The following is an 18093-nucleotide window of genomic DNA, read 5'->3' as shown; positions in this document are numbered from 1 at the left end:
GTCTATAGAAGTACTCTTTCTGAAAGGAAGGGTCAATAGAAGCACCCCTTTCTGAAATTAAGTGTCTATAAAGATACCCTTTCTGAGAGGAATGATCTATAGGAGCACCCTTTCTGAAAGGAAAGGGTCTATAGGAGCACACTTCTTAAAGGAGGGGTCTATAGAAGTACGCTTTCTGAAAGGAATGATCTATAGGAGCACCCTTTCTGAAAGGAAAGGGTCTATAGGAGCACACTTCTTAAAGGAGGGGTCTATAGAAGTACGCTTTGTGAAAGGAAGGGTCGGTTGAAGCACCCTCTCTGAAAGGAAGGGTCTATAGAAGCACCCTTTCTGAAAGGAAGGGTCTATAGAAGCACCCATTCTGAAAGGAAGGGTCTATAGAAGCACCCTTTCTGAAAGGAAGGGTCTATAGAAGCACCCTTTCTCAAAGGAAGGGTGTATAGAAGCACCCTTTCTGAAAGAAAGGGTCTATAGAAGCAACCTTTCTGAAAGGAAGGGTCTATAGAAGCACCCTTTCTGAAAGGAAGGGTGTATGGAAATGGTCTATAGGAGCACCCTTTCTGAACGGAATGGTCTCTAGAAGCACCCTTTCTAAAAGGAAGGGTCTATAGAAGCACACTTTCTGAAAGGAAGGGTCTATAGAAGCACCCTTTTCTGAAATTAAGGGTCTATAAGGTTACCCTTTATCAAAGGAGTGATCTATAGAAGCACCTTTCTGAAAGGAAAAGGGTCTATAGAAGCACCTTTCGGAAAGGAAAAGGGTCTATAGAAGCACCCTTTCTGAAAGGAATGGTCTCTAGAAGTACCCTTTCTGAAAGGGAGGGTCTATAGAAAACCCCTTTCTGAAAGAAGGGTCTATAGAAGCATCCTTTCTGAAAGGAATGGTCTTTAGAAGTACCATTTCTGAAAGGAAGAGTCTATAGAAGCACCCTTTCTGAAGGGAAGGTCTATAGAAGCACCCTTAATGAAAGGAAGGGTCAATAGAAGCATCCTTTCTGAAAGGAAGAGTCTAAAGCACCCTTTCTGAAAGAAAGAGTCTATAGAGACAACCTTTCTGCAAGAAAGGGTCTATAGAAGCACCCTTTCTGAAAGGAAGGGTCTACCAATGAACGTAAACAAACAAAACGATTCCCGTACCAATCACACAAAGCCACAAACTTTTCAGCTTCTCTGAATCGTTTCATTCTCATAACCAAAACAAAACCACAAACTTTTCAATGTAAAAAGATGGAAACCGTACGATTGCTGAAACGTAACTTCGACTATGCTTTGCCGAGTTGTGTCATTCACCACCGAAACAAAAAGAATTTTTGGGAAACGTTTGCCGTGCGTTATGGTCAATGACACACTCAGGCACACACACACACATGTGATTGTTTAACAACCCTATAAACTAACATCAACATACCACAGTGAATATTTTATCAACCACCAAACGTTTGTGATTTATTCACATGTGTTTAGTACTACATATTTAGTTATCTATCTGCTCTTTTGGAGTTGAGTAATTTTCGCTTTTCGTTTTGTTCGCACTCACGAATGTTAACAAAACGAAACTAAACAGCGAAATCCGCCAGCGTTGGTTACGTTTCGTTTTGTATTGTTCCTATGGAAAATACGAAACGAAACGATTGGAAATGTTATTTAAAGTATTTTTACGTACGCTGGGTTCTACAGAAGCACATTTTCTATAAGGAAAATTTTTGATCGCGCTTTTTTGCATTGGAAGCACTGTGCAGCCATGTAATGTAATGACAAAGTGTTTGTGGGTGCGTTGTTTTGCTGAGCAGATATACTTTGGCTAGATACAAAACAGGTAGTTGTTGACTAGAGTACATGTGAGCATATGCCGAAGACAGGTGAGATAATGAATTAACCAAACGAAGAGAATTATTAAAAATTCACCAAGAGAGAGTAATTAATTGGGATATGAAATGAAAAACACATGGTAATCTTTTGTTTAAAATCAAAAGAGAAAATAACATGTGAGCTGGGCAAATCCGTGAGATATAAAAGAGCAATCTTTGAGATACTTGAGAATACTCTCTACCTGTTGTGTGTTTGCTTCTTGGCGAACAAAAACATAAACATGTTTGCAAATGTTTTTTCTTCTTGTGGTTGTTGTTGTTTTTGTTGCCATCGTTCATGACGGTTGTATCTCTGGCTGGTAGTAGGTAGTCGGGGGTCTCTTTTGTTTTCCTTGGCCATAGCAAGCGAGCTGCTAGCTCATCAGCCAAGAAAAAGGTTGTTGCTTTGGCTGTAATTTCTTCGTGGTTTAGTCTTAACAATGATCTTATGCAGTTTGGTTAAACGAAACGCGTGATTGAGTTTTAAGTAACGAAAAAGAAGAAGACAAAAAACAATAACAAAAACAACGTTACTTCTCTGTTGTTGTATGAAGAACAACAACAACGTTCAAAGTTGGAGTTTGTTTTTTTTTGAATTATTGTGGCCGTTTTTTTCGTTTCGGGAATCGTCAATACCTGTGTAGTAATTATTTGCATTTTTCGGTAGTTTTGTGTTTAAGTTGTTTTTGGCCAAAATATATGCGGAGGCATTGGCCCCATGTCTCATACAACTCCTGTTGGCTTTTTTCTTCAACATCAAATAAGAAGAAGCAAATGAAATGAGACGCTTAAAATTTTCGGCTGTTCCGCAAATCGCGTGTGTTATTTAATGTGAATTGGAAAATAAAAAATTAAATAAAATAAATTAAAAATATGCAAGAATTGTGAAAGAGTTAAAAAACAACAACAACAACAACAGTCAAATAAATGCATGTGGCTTTGCATTTCATACCCATACCTATAACAAAAAACAACAACACAACTGCATTTTTATATCACACATTGTTTTGAGAAATAAGAAATAAACCCCTTTTTAGTCACTGTAGTGGTAGTGAGTGAATAATCATCAGGCCCGTCTGTCCGTCCGGCTGGCTGACTGGGTTGGTTGTGGATATTTTTTGTGTTTCTGTTTCTTTTAACGTTGTCATCGTCGTCGTTGTAGTCGTCATTGAGAAAAATCTAAAGTAAAAAATATTAAAAAACCAACAACAACAACAATTGTCTAATACAATTATGCATTGGACTTGCATGACAACGATGATGATTTTTACCAAGATAATAGTGTCGATGCAGCTGATTGCACCGCCAACAATGTGCATGGCGATGATGATGCCATCATATCATCACAATATCAAGAAGTGAAAAAACCAACAACAACAACAACAACACCACAAATAGAAGAAGAATTTCTGAAAATCACCAAAAATTGTGTATTCTTCAAAAGATCATCATCATAAGTGCTTAAAAGTGAAGTTCATAAAAAAGTTTAGCAGATACCTCTACCTATCAAGTGAAAAATTCTGTGAAATTGTGTTATTTGTGAAAAATATTGAAAACGATATTTTGTGTCAAGAAAATCAAAATTGGAATTAGAAACTTAGTCCAAAAACCTCATGCAAGGAATACAAAAACTGCTGCACATTTTCATTGGATAATTAAAAACTAATTGTAAGTAAAATTATTTATTTTTAAGATAAATTTTCTCTTTTAAAGGGGTAGCACCTAGTTGTGCAGAAAGCGATTTTTCCTAGAATATCATTTAACTTTTTTAGTAGATCTTTTTTCATGAAAAATATTGTGTTGAAAAATATTCATGTTGAAAAATATTGCATAGTTTTTTTTGCGGTGCCCACTCTTGCTCCAAAACAACTGGAACGATCATCCTATATTTGAGCTAAGTCGGCGTAGCGCCGAGAATTTTTTATGTACATGAAAATTTAAATTTTTTGGAAAATTATTTTCTAGATACTTTTTAAGCGCTTTTATAAAATAATTTTTTTCTTTAAAACGTCATGGTACAACAAAGAAGGTAGAGTAAATACTACAACAAACACAACTCAACAACAACTACAAAGGAATTTGTTTTTGTTTGTAACGTTACTGTCACCGGTACATGTAAACAAAATAGGGAAATGTCTAGGTATAAATTATTGGAATTTATAAAACTAATAGTTTTTCACATTTGATTGAATATTTTGAAAAACATGAATGAAGATTTGTTACATTTTCAATTTGAAAGTATCCATATCATTCTACTAAATGGATAATTTCACACAAAAAAAGAATTCTTGTAAAAATGTTTGGAATCGCTAAAAATTCATTGAAAAAGGAGAAGCTGTTTCAAACTTTTATTTTTGAAATCAAAGAAGCACATGCTTATTAGGGCTTTCACTTTTTCAAATTTAACAAAATATCACACATATTAAAAAATATTGTACCGCTTTTACAAGGTGGCGCAAAAGTAAACTTCCGATGTTTTTTGGCTGTAATTTAAAAAAAAAAATGAAAAACTTTGATTCTTCTTGTGGATTATTTTTATTTGGTGTTTTAATTTTTTTACATCAAGTCGAGAATATGATGTCAGATAAATGGCCGCCGCCACAGTTTATTGTCATTTGAGCCATTTTTATGGCATTTTCTATCACTTTGGATAAAACGTCCAGCGATAGGTCCTCACATTCTTGACGGATATTGTCTTTAAGAGCTGAAAGAGTCTGAGGCTTGTTGACATAAACCCGCGACTTCAAAAAGCCCCACAAAAAGAAGTCGGGAGCGGTCAAATCAGGCGATCTTGCTGGCCAGTGCAAATCGCTAAAACGGGAGATTAGGCGTCCGGGAAATAAATAGTCACCAACATTATTTATTAACCCAGATATGCCCAATGTCCTATATATAGGACACACAAAATTCTTGTTTTCATGACATGCAAGCTTTATTAAAGTACAGTTTTTATTGCTGATCTCAACGATATAGCTAGAAATACATCTCGACACCATTTCGGAGAGGCCCAATACACAAAATGTTAATTTTTGTGAGAGAAACATAGAAAAAATGTCTAAAAAATGATCATGATCATTATCAAGCCTTGGGCATATTTGGGTTAACGTGTATTTCGCATGTGTTTACTACACAAATGCCGAAACAGAACTGACATTAGGGGCCAATCGTAAAATTTATAGCATTTTCTGATAGAAGGATTACTTTTGCGCCACCTTGTATAAGAGGTGTTATAGCGTGCGGCGAGTTGTTCGGACTTGGAAAAGGTTACATATCATTGATATGAAGAAGTCTTTACGGCAAATAGTTTTTTTCTGTATAATATAGTTTTTCATCAAAAAATATATATCCCTAATAAACATCGAAAATAGAAATAAAAATATAAAATGTCGTATGGAATTTGACACTTATATTACAGCCCAGTTCAGTCAGCTGGGTATTGCTGTTACCTTATATTGTTCTACAATGTCGGGCCCTTTTTTATAAATGCCGACAAGTTTGAAGGGTAAGTCCATATTTACATTAGAAAATTTTCCTTGCGGCAATTGTCAGTTTGACGGAGAGAGGGGTGAGGCATATCGTAACCCTTTGCCTCTCAACACCTTTTCTCACCTACAAACTGACAATTGCCGCAAGGAAAATTGCCAAATGTAAATATGGACTAATATAAGTGTATTCTTACATGTCAATCCCTTGGTTTTTAATTGAGAAAAATTTCTTACTATATTCCTAACAAATATCTGAATTTAGTTTTTATTTATAGTTCATCTTACTACCTAATAATTTCATTTTTACCTTTACCAAAACCCCGATGTATCAAAAAATGTTTCCTTTTTTTATCCCCACAAAATTTTTTTAAGATACGAGGTTGCGGAACTAAACCATCGATATTTAATTTTTTTATCTAAAAATGAAAAATTACAAAAAATCGATTTTTTTAATTGCTTGCGTTTAGGCTGTTACCTTATATAGTTGTAAAACATAAACCAAATGAAACTTTATAGGCATGGAATGACAGATTAGAGTCAATAATATAAGCAAAATAAAAAAATATGCGAATATATCCGACTTTTACGTAAATTTGTTCAACTATTTTTGAGGCGTTTAAACAACTGGTGGCAATAAAAACAAGTGAAGACGGCTTTAAGTTCGGCGTTAAGTTCGGCCGGTCCAATCTCTTCAACATACCTTCCACCATAATTTATATTGAAATCAGATTTAAGCCATTTTGTGTGGATGATGTGCTGAAACTTTGAAATACCGAAAATCGGGCGGTATGGTTCTATGGGAACTAGCCCAAGACATGGACCTACATATATAGACAGTTTTTTTTGTGAAAATGTTGTATAACCTCTTGAAATACAAAATTTCAAATTACAAACAATTCTGTGTACAAACGGGACTAATATCCTCAAAATTCCTTATCGCGAAGCCTTCCTTTATATAGGGACTACACCAACATCTGGACAGTTTTTAAGGGGTTACCCCTAGTTGTGCAGGCCAAAAGAACTCATTTTTCACGAATTTTTGTCAAAGAATCTACCAATATTTTTAGGTAGATATTTTTTGTACCTGAAAGAGCACATCTTGAACTACTTCTGGAATTTTTGTTGTTGAAAAACATTGCTTAGTCTTGTGGTAAATAGCTACATGCGAAACCCTTTTTTATAAAAGCGTTTTGCGGTGCCAACGATAGCTCGAAAACGGATGGGCCGATCTTCGTATATTTTTGTGGGCTTTTTAAGAACCTAATAATTTTGTCTTTAAGCGAAACAGAATTAAAAAAAAACGATTTAAAAAAGGCAACATTTTTTAATTTCAACGAAAAAATTTTTCACATTTTTGTCCAAAATTAGGGCAAAATTTTTTTTTTTAAAAAAATTGTCTCGCTTAAAGACGAGCTATATATGCTTTTTATGTATATATGTATATATATGGCACCGACTTCAAAAATGTCATTTCGAGAAACACTTCAAAATAAGCCAATAATATTTTTTTCGATTTTTTGAAAGTAACAAGTAGAGGTAACGCCTTAATAAAAATGTTTTCTAAAACAGTTGTATATTTTGTTGAGCTTTAGGCCATATTGTGTTTTATTTATTTTTCAATATTTCGCAATTGATTAAATTGCATCTTCAGGGGATCTACAAAACATAATGTCAAACATAATTTAGCGTCAAAATTACTTAAAAACTATGACGGACTTCACCGTCATCGTCGACTGTAAATATTGCACTGTATTGCTTTACATATTGCACGATCTCTTCTGTGTTAAAAATGTTTTCTAACATCTGGAACACAAAATTCCAAGTTACAACCGATTCGGTGGTCAAATGTGGCCAGAACCCTTAAAATATCTTAAATCGGCGCGTTGCCTTCTGTGGAACCTATACCGAACGGTGGACCCATCTATAGACATTTTTGGTAGAAAGATTTTAAAGTACAAAAAATTTGGTGGGTAAATGTGGCCAAGACCTTCAAAATACTTTAAATCGACGCTTTGGGCTATATCATAATATGGACCTATATAAACAATTTTTGATAGAAATTTTTTTTTAACCTCTGGAAACAATAGTTCTACGGACCTACAATACATTTGAGCAAAATTTTACCCACCTTCTTCAACCTGTTCTGACGCGAGAATGATTTCCCCAGACGGACGGGAATGACTAAATCGATGTAGAATTTCACGCTGATTAAAAAAATATACATAAATATGGGGAATTCTGCGTGAAATCGAACACTTTGGAAAAAAGTGGTTTTTGATTTTCCCATATTTTTTGGTGTTGTTGATGCTGCTCTAAAACATTTCAACATATTTTCAGACTTTTTTTCTAACGGTGGCGGAGATACCGCACTTTGAAAAAGACGAATTTTTTAAAAACTAAATGCTAAGAAATGCTCATACCTTTTTCAATATTGGTCCAAAAAAAATCCTTTTTTTTAATAGGAAAAAATGCACTTTGGTCTGGGATTCAATTTTCGAGATTTAATATTTAAAAACTATTTTTATCAGGGACTAAAATGATTATCTCGAGGAGTTACAATGATAATTATGTGGTGGACCTCATTATGTGGTGGAAGATGTAAGTTCGAATATGGGCCACACTGGTCCTCTCCTTTGGGTATCTTCCCCACAGAAATTCAAAATTTGCACACGGTAATATTTCTTCGAGGCATAGATCGAAAAAGAATGACTCAGCACGATTAATTAGAAATAGAGTATCTGATTTGGTCGACACTTTGCACTTTTCGTAAAATTTCTTCCAAACGTACATCAAGTTCAAATAAGGTCTATATCGGACAACACTATCGGAAACTCCCTCACAAAAGTTCAAAATTTTCGCTTAAGTGTAGTTTAAGGGTTTGTTTTGCCTTATTAAGGCGAAGGTCATTTTAGAGTGATATTTGAATTAATTCTCTTTCGAGTTGAGCTATTATGACCTAAGAGGTACATTGAAAAAATTTGTACATGAACGGAAATTTTTTTAGGGGCACAACAATCAATTACGTGTTGATCGATAATTTGCAAATTGCAAAATTTCTTCCAAGTTTCAAGAAGGTCTATATTGACTACATATCACACAAAAGATCAAATTTTCGCTTAAGTGCAGTTAAAGGATAGTTTTGAAATTATTACCAAAGTTACTTCATTTCTTGCAAACTTAAATGAAATTAGACAAATCTCTTCGGACAAATCAGTTTAAGGACTGTCCAAGAATTGATTTCAAAATGTTGAATGAATCTGATTACAAGATTAAATTTCTTTCATGAGCAAGTTAATGCTTCTTGATATAAATCTTTAAAAAATGCTGCGGTTTCCAACTGAAATTCCTGCTCAGCACCATAACTGTCGAAAGGAAATACTTCTAAAATAAGATACACTTTTAAAATGGAACATTCCGGTTGGTACCTCCTCCGCAAAAGTCCAACACTTTTGCGCTTTAATCCAAATCATATTTATTAGAAAAATGTCTGCATTTATTCGGAATGTCCACAATAGATAAAATATTTATTTGTAGTTTTTTCTACATATATTTTGGTTGACAAGCTTATACTTCCAAAAAAAAGTCGCACAATTCTGAAATCCTCCTATATACATAAGTTTTGTGGAAACGATAAGATGAAGAAGAAAGAAGTCTCAATTTACACAGGCTGAGGGTATAGCTCAGCCTCCAAAGCCCAAAGTCTGTCTGACAGACAGACAGACAGGCTGACGGACGGAGGGACATTGCTAAATCGACCCCAATTTGTCTAAAATGAATTTCGTCCAAACCTACATGAGGTCTAAAACCATTATTTCGATGAAGCACATTTTTGGTCATATCAAAGTGTATATACCCTCTTTAGCCTAAAGTCTGGGCTATAAATAGATTTGATCAAAATCGGAAAATCGAAATGTCGACTTTTTAGGTAAAGGTAAACATCTAATAGTAAATTTACATTTACGAAATCCACTCGATTTCAACTGTCAATTCCATTGCTTAAATGTCAAATGAAATCCAATGAATTGCAGATAACATTCCATTTGACGTATACACAAAGGAATTGACAGTTGAAATCGAGTGGATTTCGTAAATGTAAATCAAGCATAAGAATCTAAATGTCGACTTTTGGCTTCGACACATATTTGGAATGTTGCCAATTGATAAAAACAAATATCCGTACAATAAATTATCACGTAATCATGTAAATTATGAATAATTGTTTACATGCAAAAGTTAAGTTAAAATACTTCAGATAAAAGCGATGTGATTGACAGAAAATACACAAAATATTGTTATAAATGTTATGAAAATATCATAAAACACAAGAAAAATAAACTTTGTGTGCTGAAAATGTTGTCTTTAAGTTGCAAAGTTGAAGAGAATTAGGGACGAAACCCGGAAAATGTATTACTCGTAAGTGATTAACATGGAATAATTTATTTGTGGGAATTTCTGCGTGATGTCGGACACCTTTTCAAAAAGTGGTGTTTGATTTCGTTTATTTTTTTCTGTGTTAATGCTGCTCCTCAGCAAAACATTTAAGTATATTTTCAGGTTTTTTTGACTAACGAATTCAGTAAAAACTATATGCACAAAATACTTATAACTTCTTTATCTTTTTTGTATCTTTATCTAATAAAAAGTAGAAAAAAAATGTGCACAGTGGGCTTTGATGAAATTTTCGCGTTTTCATATTTCTAGGAATTTAACTTATGTAGAAGCGCATGTTTGGTGTATTGTAACGCGCGAACTGTTCTACGTCAACTCAAACTCTGAACGTATATCGGTAAAATGAACTGTTTTAGCACCATTCGCCGAGGGATTTTTTAAAATAATTATTTGTGCGGAAGCTGTGACCACATTAATGTAAAAAAATTGGGAAAAATGTATTGAAGCAAGCACGTTTTTGTTTGTTATTGCCCAATTATTAGCTTTAGAATGCTCAAAGAAAAAGTTAAAGAATACTCTTGGGACATTAAGCTTCCTAAGTATCATTTTTTCGAATTTTCACTTTAACCGCGTCAAAAGGATGCTGACATTTTGAAGCAAAAAAAACAGGTGGTTTCGGAATTTTTGCTCTAATCCGGATGCACAACTAAATTTGTCTAAAAGCTTATTATGTGAAACATTTTAGGAGCATTTTGACATCATCGTAAAGGGTACAAATTCAGTTAACAGTAATAAGATATAGCAGCTTATTATATCAAGCCACGATTATTTCAGGATTTTTTCTAAATATTAAAATTAAAACGGTCTTTAACAAAAATATATTTGGAACGACGATTTTTTTCTTTATCTATGTACCAAAAATCATGGATGTAGCATCAAAAATTTTTTTTAATTTTTTTAAAAACGAAAACTCAATTTTACAAATTTTTGCCCATATATTTTTTAACATTTGTTTTGTTGTTTTATTTAGGAATTCATCTTAAACGTCTTAAATACTGCTTCATTTTTTATACCCTCCACCATAGGATGGGGGCATATTAAGTTTGTCACTACGTTTGTAACTACTCGAAACGATCATTGTAGACCCCACAAAGTATATATATTCTTGATCAGCGTGCAATTATACATCGATATAGCCATGTCCGTCCGTCCGTCCGTCTGTGGAAATCACTCTAGCGTCCGAACGGATTGACGTAGGTGGATGAAATTTTGGGAAAATCTATTATATGTACGTAGGACTTTTGGTATGTAGGTCCACGCATTCGTGTAGCCCCCATACAAAATTACGCGTGACGCGTCGTCGTTTTAAGGAATTTTTAAGATATTTGTCCCATTTTACCACCGAATTGGTTGTAAATTGGTATTTTGTGTCTCCAGAGGCCAAAAAACATTCCTACCAAAGTTGGTTTATATAGGTCCACGTTTTAGTATAGCCCCCATATAACGCCCCATATAAAGTACGCGTCATTTTAATATATTTTGAATGTATTAGTCTCATTTGACAACAGAATCGGTTGTAACTTTGTATTTTGTGTTTCCAGAGGCTAAGAAACATTTCCACCGTAAAGTGTTTATATAGGTCCACGTTTTGATATAGCCCCCATAGGACGATATCTCCCGATTTGCGGTATTTTGAAGGTTTTGGCCTCATTATCACACCGAGATGGCTAAAATTTGGTATTTAGTCTTCGTTGGGGGTATAAAACGTTCCCCCATACATTTTTAGGTATAGGTCCACGCAATCATATAGCCCCCATAGAACGGTACCTTCCGATTTTCGGTATTTTGAAGGTTGTGGCCACATTAATCCACCGAAATGGCTGAAATTTGTGGTGGAGGGTATAAAAAGTTCGGCCCGACCGAACTTAACGCTTTTCCTACTTGTTCGATTTTGAAAATGGATTAGCAGTTATTGTACCAGCTGGACATACTAAATTGATTATCAAATAACCAAAGCTTGGTAATTATATGAATGGCATCCGAGCCCAATAATCTACCAAATACTAAAGAGATATTTTCTCCAGAAGATCATTAAGATACAAAATAGGTATTGAATTTGAAATATAAAATGGCTAAGATTATCGCGAGCACAAAAAAAAACTTTTATATGTAATTCGAAACATTTTAATTGTAATTCGTAACATTTCATTTGTAATTCGAATTATTCCATTTGTAATTCGAATTATTCTATTTTTAATTCGAATTATTCCATTATTAATTCGAATTATTGCATTTGTAAATCGAATTATTCCATTTGAAAATCGTATTATTCCATTTGTAATTCGAATTATTCCATTTGTTATTCGAATTATTTTATTTGAATTTCGAAACAAAAAAATTCAAAAATATATTTGTATTTATTTTATACCTGTTTTTTCGAATTACAAATAAAATTATTCGAATTACAACTGAAATAACTCGAATCACAAATGGAACAATTCGAATTAAAAATGGAAGAGTTCGAATTACAAATAGAATTCTCAAATTACAAATAAAGTGTTACGAATTACAAATAGAATTCTCGAATTACAATTAAAATAATTCGAACTACATCTGAAAAATGTGTAGCAATATTTGCAAAACCATCGCTAAAATCGGAAAATAAAGCAGTTTTTCGGATGTTTAAGGTAAATTCCTAAATCAAACAAGAAAAAATACAAATGGTAAAAAAATTATTTTTTTTATGTTTATGGTAAAATAACAAATGTTTCACACTGCTATAAAGGAAAATCTTTATTGACAAATTAAAAAAAAAAATGAAAAAATAGTAGACTTTCGAATCTCTCTATTAAATATGACTTAAAATGTTTGTAATTAATTCCAGTTTAATACAAAAACAAAAAAATCAAGAAAATCAAAGAGTACAATGAATTATATTTTAAATAGTAAATCGCTAAAATTGCATTCAATCCCACTGCAATTTTTTCCTATTTTTTATTATAAAGCTAATAAAATACAAAAGCAGATTTATTCTTTTTGGAAAAAATTAAGGATGTTATGGTATTTCTTTACATATAGTTTTTACAGAATTCGACTTTTTCAGAGCGCGATGTCTCTGGAACCGTTAATCAAAAAAATCTGAAATATACTGAAAAGAAAATCGAAGAGTACAATCATTTTTAAATTTTGATTTTAATTATTAAATCGTGAACATTGCATACAATCCCAAATTTTTTGCCTATTTTCCCTAAGAATTCCCCATACATAGTTCAAATAACCTTTTATACTCTCACGATATGATTCTATATATGTACCCTATTTTTGGATGTAGCTCAAATAGCCAATAATATATTTTGTTTACCCACTGTGCCTAGAGTGTTCAAATCTATGACCTTCTTCAAGTTATTTTTTTCGTAAACTTTTAAAGCTGTTATCTCAATTAGAAATCGTTTGAATTGGATTTATTCTCTAAGCCCATATCAATCTCAATCTTCTTAATAAACCTCACATTCTTTATAGTTTTATTATTTCATCTCAAGTATTTTAGTGGCAAATCGAAACAATGATAAAGACAATTTAATTACAAAAAGATACAAAGTAAAATCCAAAATAAAAAAAACTAAAATTAGTAAACAAAAACATTTATTTAAGTGCAAACAATGCAAAATGGGCAATTGAAGCCAATGGTTTAAATAACTTAATCAAAACTTTGGTCAAACAAATAAAGTTATCAAAAGTTTTTTAGTCCACACAAAAAAAAAAACAAATTTAAATTGAATACCAATCTTCAAACAATTAGGCGAAATAAAAAACAAGTAAAAATAAGTAATTATCAGGGCTAAATCGAAAAAGAGAAGAAGGCCAAAGCAGCACTGTAATAGCTTTGGAGATAGAAAATCACATGAATAAATGAGATGGGAATTTCAATTATTCCCTCCACAAAGAAGAGAAAAACACAAAGACGTGACAGAAAAACAAACACCATAATTATTCAACCCAGGCACCGGATCAGATCAGACCTGACCAAAGACATCACCAATAAGTTTAGTGCAACATTTGCAATTTGTTTTTGCCATAAATGATTGTTTGTTATTATTATTTGGCTTAAAGCAAGTAAACAACCTAAAACCTAAACAAACTAAAATAGAAAATTACCATAAACAATCAAACGACGTTTCCCTGATGATTTTCCCTTTAGGAGGAAACTGAAGATGTAAGAAAACTATGGAAATTGTATGAAAAAAGAAGAAATAATCGAAACAATATAATTAAATGCATTGCAAACTTTAACGAGCGTTCGATCTGCCTGCCCCTTGATCATTTACCAATACATCAATAAATTGAATTTGTTTATTTTCAATTTTGTGTCCTACCATATGTTGTTGATGTTTTTTTTTATTGAAAATGCATTGACTTATTTTTCCCTTTGCCAAAAGGGGGGGATCTGTCATGCCACATGTGGCTCCTCTATATTTGCAAATGCCGTTTTCCTAAAAATAGCTCAACGAAAACATTGTGGGCATTTTTATTAGAATCTGTTGTTTGGCTCGGCCATGGTAATTTTCTGTAATGTTTTTTTTTATTTGTTGATATTTTTAGTGATGATGATGGTTTTTCAATTATGCAAATTATTTTGTTGTTGCAGTTTTCGTGTTTTATGTAAAAACATACAAATAATGTCAAATATTATTGTCCTCACTTTTGTTGATATAGAATTATAGAGAGGTGAATTAGACAACTTTACAGGCGACTACATGTCCTCTTAGAAATGTTCAATGTTGATCTCATTGGTCTAGACCAATATAGGACACTATCACAAGGAGGAATATACATTGTACTTGTATTGTGTTAAACAACAAATCTCTCAACCAAACGAAGGTACACGTTGTTGCTTATATTATACATGTGCTTCTGTTCGCCTTCCTTTGGACTTTTAGAATCACCTTTTCTTTCAGAAGGAGTCTTTTGACTCTTTAAACCCTTTCTGAATGAAGGACAGGATGCTTCTAAAGACCTTTCCTGAAAGAAAGGGCGCTTCTAAAGAAAATTCCTGAAAGAAAGGGTGTATCTGACGACCCTTCCTGAAAACAAGGGTGCTTATATAGACCCTTTATGAAAGAAGGGGTGCATCCGGAAACCCTTCCTGAAAGAAAGGGTGCATCCGGAAACCCTTCCTGAATGAATTATTTTATTTGAATTTCGAAACAAAAAAATTCAAAAATATATTTGTATTTATTTTATACCTGTTTTTTCGAATTACAAATAAAATTATTCGAATTACAACTGAAATAACTCGAATCACAAATGGAACAATTCGAATTAAAAATGGAAGAGTTCGAATTACAAATAGAATTCTCAAATTACAAATAAAGTGTTACGAATTACAAATAGAATTCTCGAATTACAATTAAAATAATTCGAACTACATCTGAAAAATGTGTAGCAATATTTGCAAAACCATCGCTAAAATCGGAAAATAAAGCAGTTTTTCGGATGTTTAAGGTAAATTCCTAAATCAAACAAGAAAAAATACAAATGGTAAAAAAATTATTTTTTTTATGTTTATGGTAAAATAACAAATGTTTCACACTGCTATAAAGGAAAATCTTTATTGACAAATTAAAAAAAAAAATGAAAAAATAGTAGACTTTCGAATCTCTCTATTAAATATGACTTAAAATGTTTGTAATTAATTCCAGTTTAATACAAAAACAAAAAAATCAAGAAAATCAAAGAGTACAATGAATTATATTTTAAATAGTAAATCGCTAAAATTGCATTCAATCCCACTGCAATTTTTTCCTATTTTTTATTATAAAGCTAATAAAATACAAAAGCAGATTTATTCTTTTTGGAAAAAATTAAGGATGTTATGGTATTTCTTTACATATAGTTTTTACAGAATTCGACTTTTTCAGAGCGCGATGTCTCTGGAACCGTTAATCAAAAAAATCTGAAATATACTGAAAAGAAAATCGAAGAGTACAATCATTTTTAAATTTTGATTTTAATTATTAAATCGTGAACATTGCATACAATCCCAAATTTTTTGCCTATTTTCCCTAAGAATTCCCCATACATAGTTCAAATAACCTTTTATACTCTCACGATATGATTCTATATATGTACCCTATTTTTGGATGTAGCTCAAATAGCCAATAATATATTTTGTTTACCCACTGTGCCTAGAGTGTTCAAATCTATGACCTTCTTCAAGTTATTTTTTTCGTAAACTTTTAAAGCTGTTATCTCAATTAGAAATCGTTTGAATTGGATTTATTCTCTAAGCCCATATCAATCTCAATCTTCTTAATAAACCTCACATTCTTTATAGTTTTATTATTTCATCTCAAGTATTTTAGTGGCAAATCGAAACAATGATAAAGACAATTTAATTACAAAAAGATACAAAGTAAAATCCAAAATAAAAAAAACTAAAATTAGTAAACAAAAACATTTATTTAAGTGCAAACAATGCAAAATGGGCAATTGAAGCCAATGGTTTAAATAACTTAATCAAAACTTTGGTCAAACAAATAAAGTTATCAAAAGTTTTTTAGTCCACACAAAAAAAAAACAAATTTAAATTGAATACCAATCTTCAAACAATTAGGCGAAATAAAAAACAAGTAAAAATAAGTAATTATCAGGGCTAAATCGAAAAAGAGAAGAAGGCCAAAGCAGCACTGTAATAGCTTTGGAGATAGAAAATCACATGAATAAATGAGATGGGAATTTCAATTATTCCCTCCACAAAGAAGAGAAAAACACAAAGACGTGACAGAAAAACAAACACCATAATTATTCAACCCAGGCACCGGATCAGATCAGACCTGACCAAAGACATCACCAATAAGTTTAGTGCAACATTTGCAATTTGTTTTTGCCATAAATGATTGTTTGTTATTATTATTTGGCTTAAAGCAAGTAAACAACCTAAAACCTAAACAAACTAAAATAGAAAATTACCATAAACAATCAAACGACGTTTCCCTGATGATTTTCCCTTTAGGAGGAAACTGAAGATGTAAGAAAACTATGGAAATTGTATGAAAAAAGAAGAAATAATCGAAACAATATAATTAAATGCATTGCAAACTTTAACGAGCGTTCGATCTGCCTGCCCCTTGATCATTTACCAATACATCAATAAATTGAATTTGTTTATTTTCAATTTTGTGTCCTACCATATGTTGTTGATGTTTTTTTTTATTGAAAATGCATTGACTTATTTTTCCCTTTGCCAAAAGGGGGGGATCTGTCATGCCACATGTGGCTCCTCTATATTTGCAAATGCCGTTTTCCTAAAAATAGCTCAACGAAAACATTGTGGGCATTTTTATTAGAATCTGTTGTTTGGCTCGGCCATGGTAATTTTCTGTAATGTTTTTTTTTATTTGTTGATATTTTTAGTGATGATGATGGTTTTTCAATTATGCAAATTATTTTGTTGTTGCAGTTTTCGTGTTTTATGTAAAAACATACAAATAATGTCAAATATTATTGTCCTCACTTTTGTTGATATAGAATTATAGAGAGGTGAATTAGACAACTTTACAGGCGACTACATGTCCTCTTAGAAATGTTCAATGTTGATCTCATTGGTCTAGACCAATATAGGACACTATCACAAGGAGGAATATACATTGTACTTGTATTGTGTTAAACAACAAATCTCTCAACCAAACGAAGGTACACGTTGTTGCTTATATTATACATGTGCTTCTGTTCGCCTTCCTTTGGACTTTTAGAATCACCTTTTCTTTCAGAAGGAGTCTTTTGACTCTTTAAACCCTTTCTGAATGAAGGACAGGATGCTTCTAAAGACCTTTCCTGAAAGAAAGGGCGCTTCTAAAGAAAATTCCTGAAAGAAAGGGTGTATCTGACGACCCTTCCTGAAAACAAGGGTGCTTATATAGACCCTTTATGAAAGAAGGGGTGCATCCGGAAACCCTTCCTGAAAGAAAGGGTGCATCCGGAAACCCTTCCTGAATGAAAGGTTGCTTTTAAAGACCCTTCCTGAAAGAAAAGGTGCTTCTAAAGACCCTTCTTGAAAGAAAGGGTGCTTATATAGACCCTAATGAAGTCCCATCATTAGACACTTTTTGATAGAAAAGGGCTTTCTGAAAGAAATGATGCTCCTAAGAACCCCTTCTGAAAGAAAGGATGCTGCTAAGAACCTCTTGTGAAAGAAAGGGTGCTTCTGAAGACCCTTCCTGAAAGAAAAGGAGCTTCTAAAGAACTTTCCTGAAAGAAAGGGCGCTTCTAAAGAACTTTCCTGAATGAAAGAGTGCATCTAAAGACCCTTCCTGAAAGAAAGCGTGCTTCTAAGGACCCTTCCTGGAGGAAAGGGTGCTTCTAAGAACCCTTCC

At 32.7% G+C, this 18093-nt stretch overlaps 1 protein-coding gene across 8 annotated transcripts in view; it reads left to right on the top strand.

Moving 5' to 3' along the window:
* Shrm (shroom) overlaps positions 1-18093 on the top strand; it is a 308548-nt gene that overhangs the window by 15504 nt on the left and 274951 nt on the right. For 4 of the 8 annotated variants that reach the window (XM_073992645.1, XM_073992644.1, XM_073992647.1 and 1 more), the window contains exon 1: positions 2181-3515. The exons of 1 other annotated variant lie outside the window; for it this stretch is intronic. Coding sequence is in view for 1 of the 7 variants with exons in the window: in XM_073992650.1 (XP_073848751.1) it covers positions 2396-2420 (25 nt within the window). In the remaining 6 variants the exon portion in view is untranslated. Of the gene's footprint in view, positions 1-2180; positions 3516-18093 lie in introns of those variants that run through there. 3 more of the 8 variants (XM_073992648.1, XM_073992650.1, XM_073992649.1) reach the window with 3 other exon arrangements.

This window comes from Musca autumnalis, unplaced genomic scaffold, assembly GCF_047663935.1.
Source record: "Musca autumnalis isolate F117 unplaced genomic scaffold, ASM4766393v1 scaffold_5, whole genome shotgun sequence".
Lineage (NCBI taxonomy): Eukaryota > Metazoa > Arthropoda > Insecta > Diptera > Muscidae > Musca > Musca autumnalis.
The sequence above is the reverse complement of the archived record's forward strand: the minus strand, read 5'-3'. Positions and strand labels throughout refer to the sequence as shown.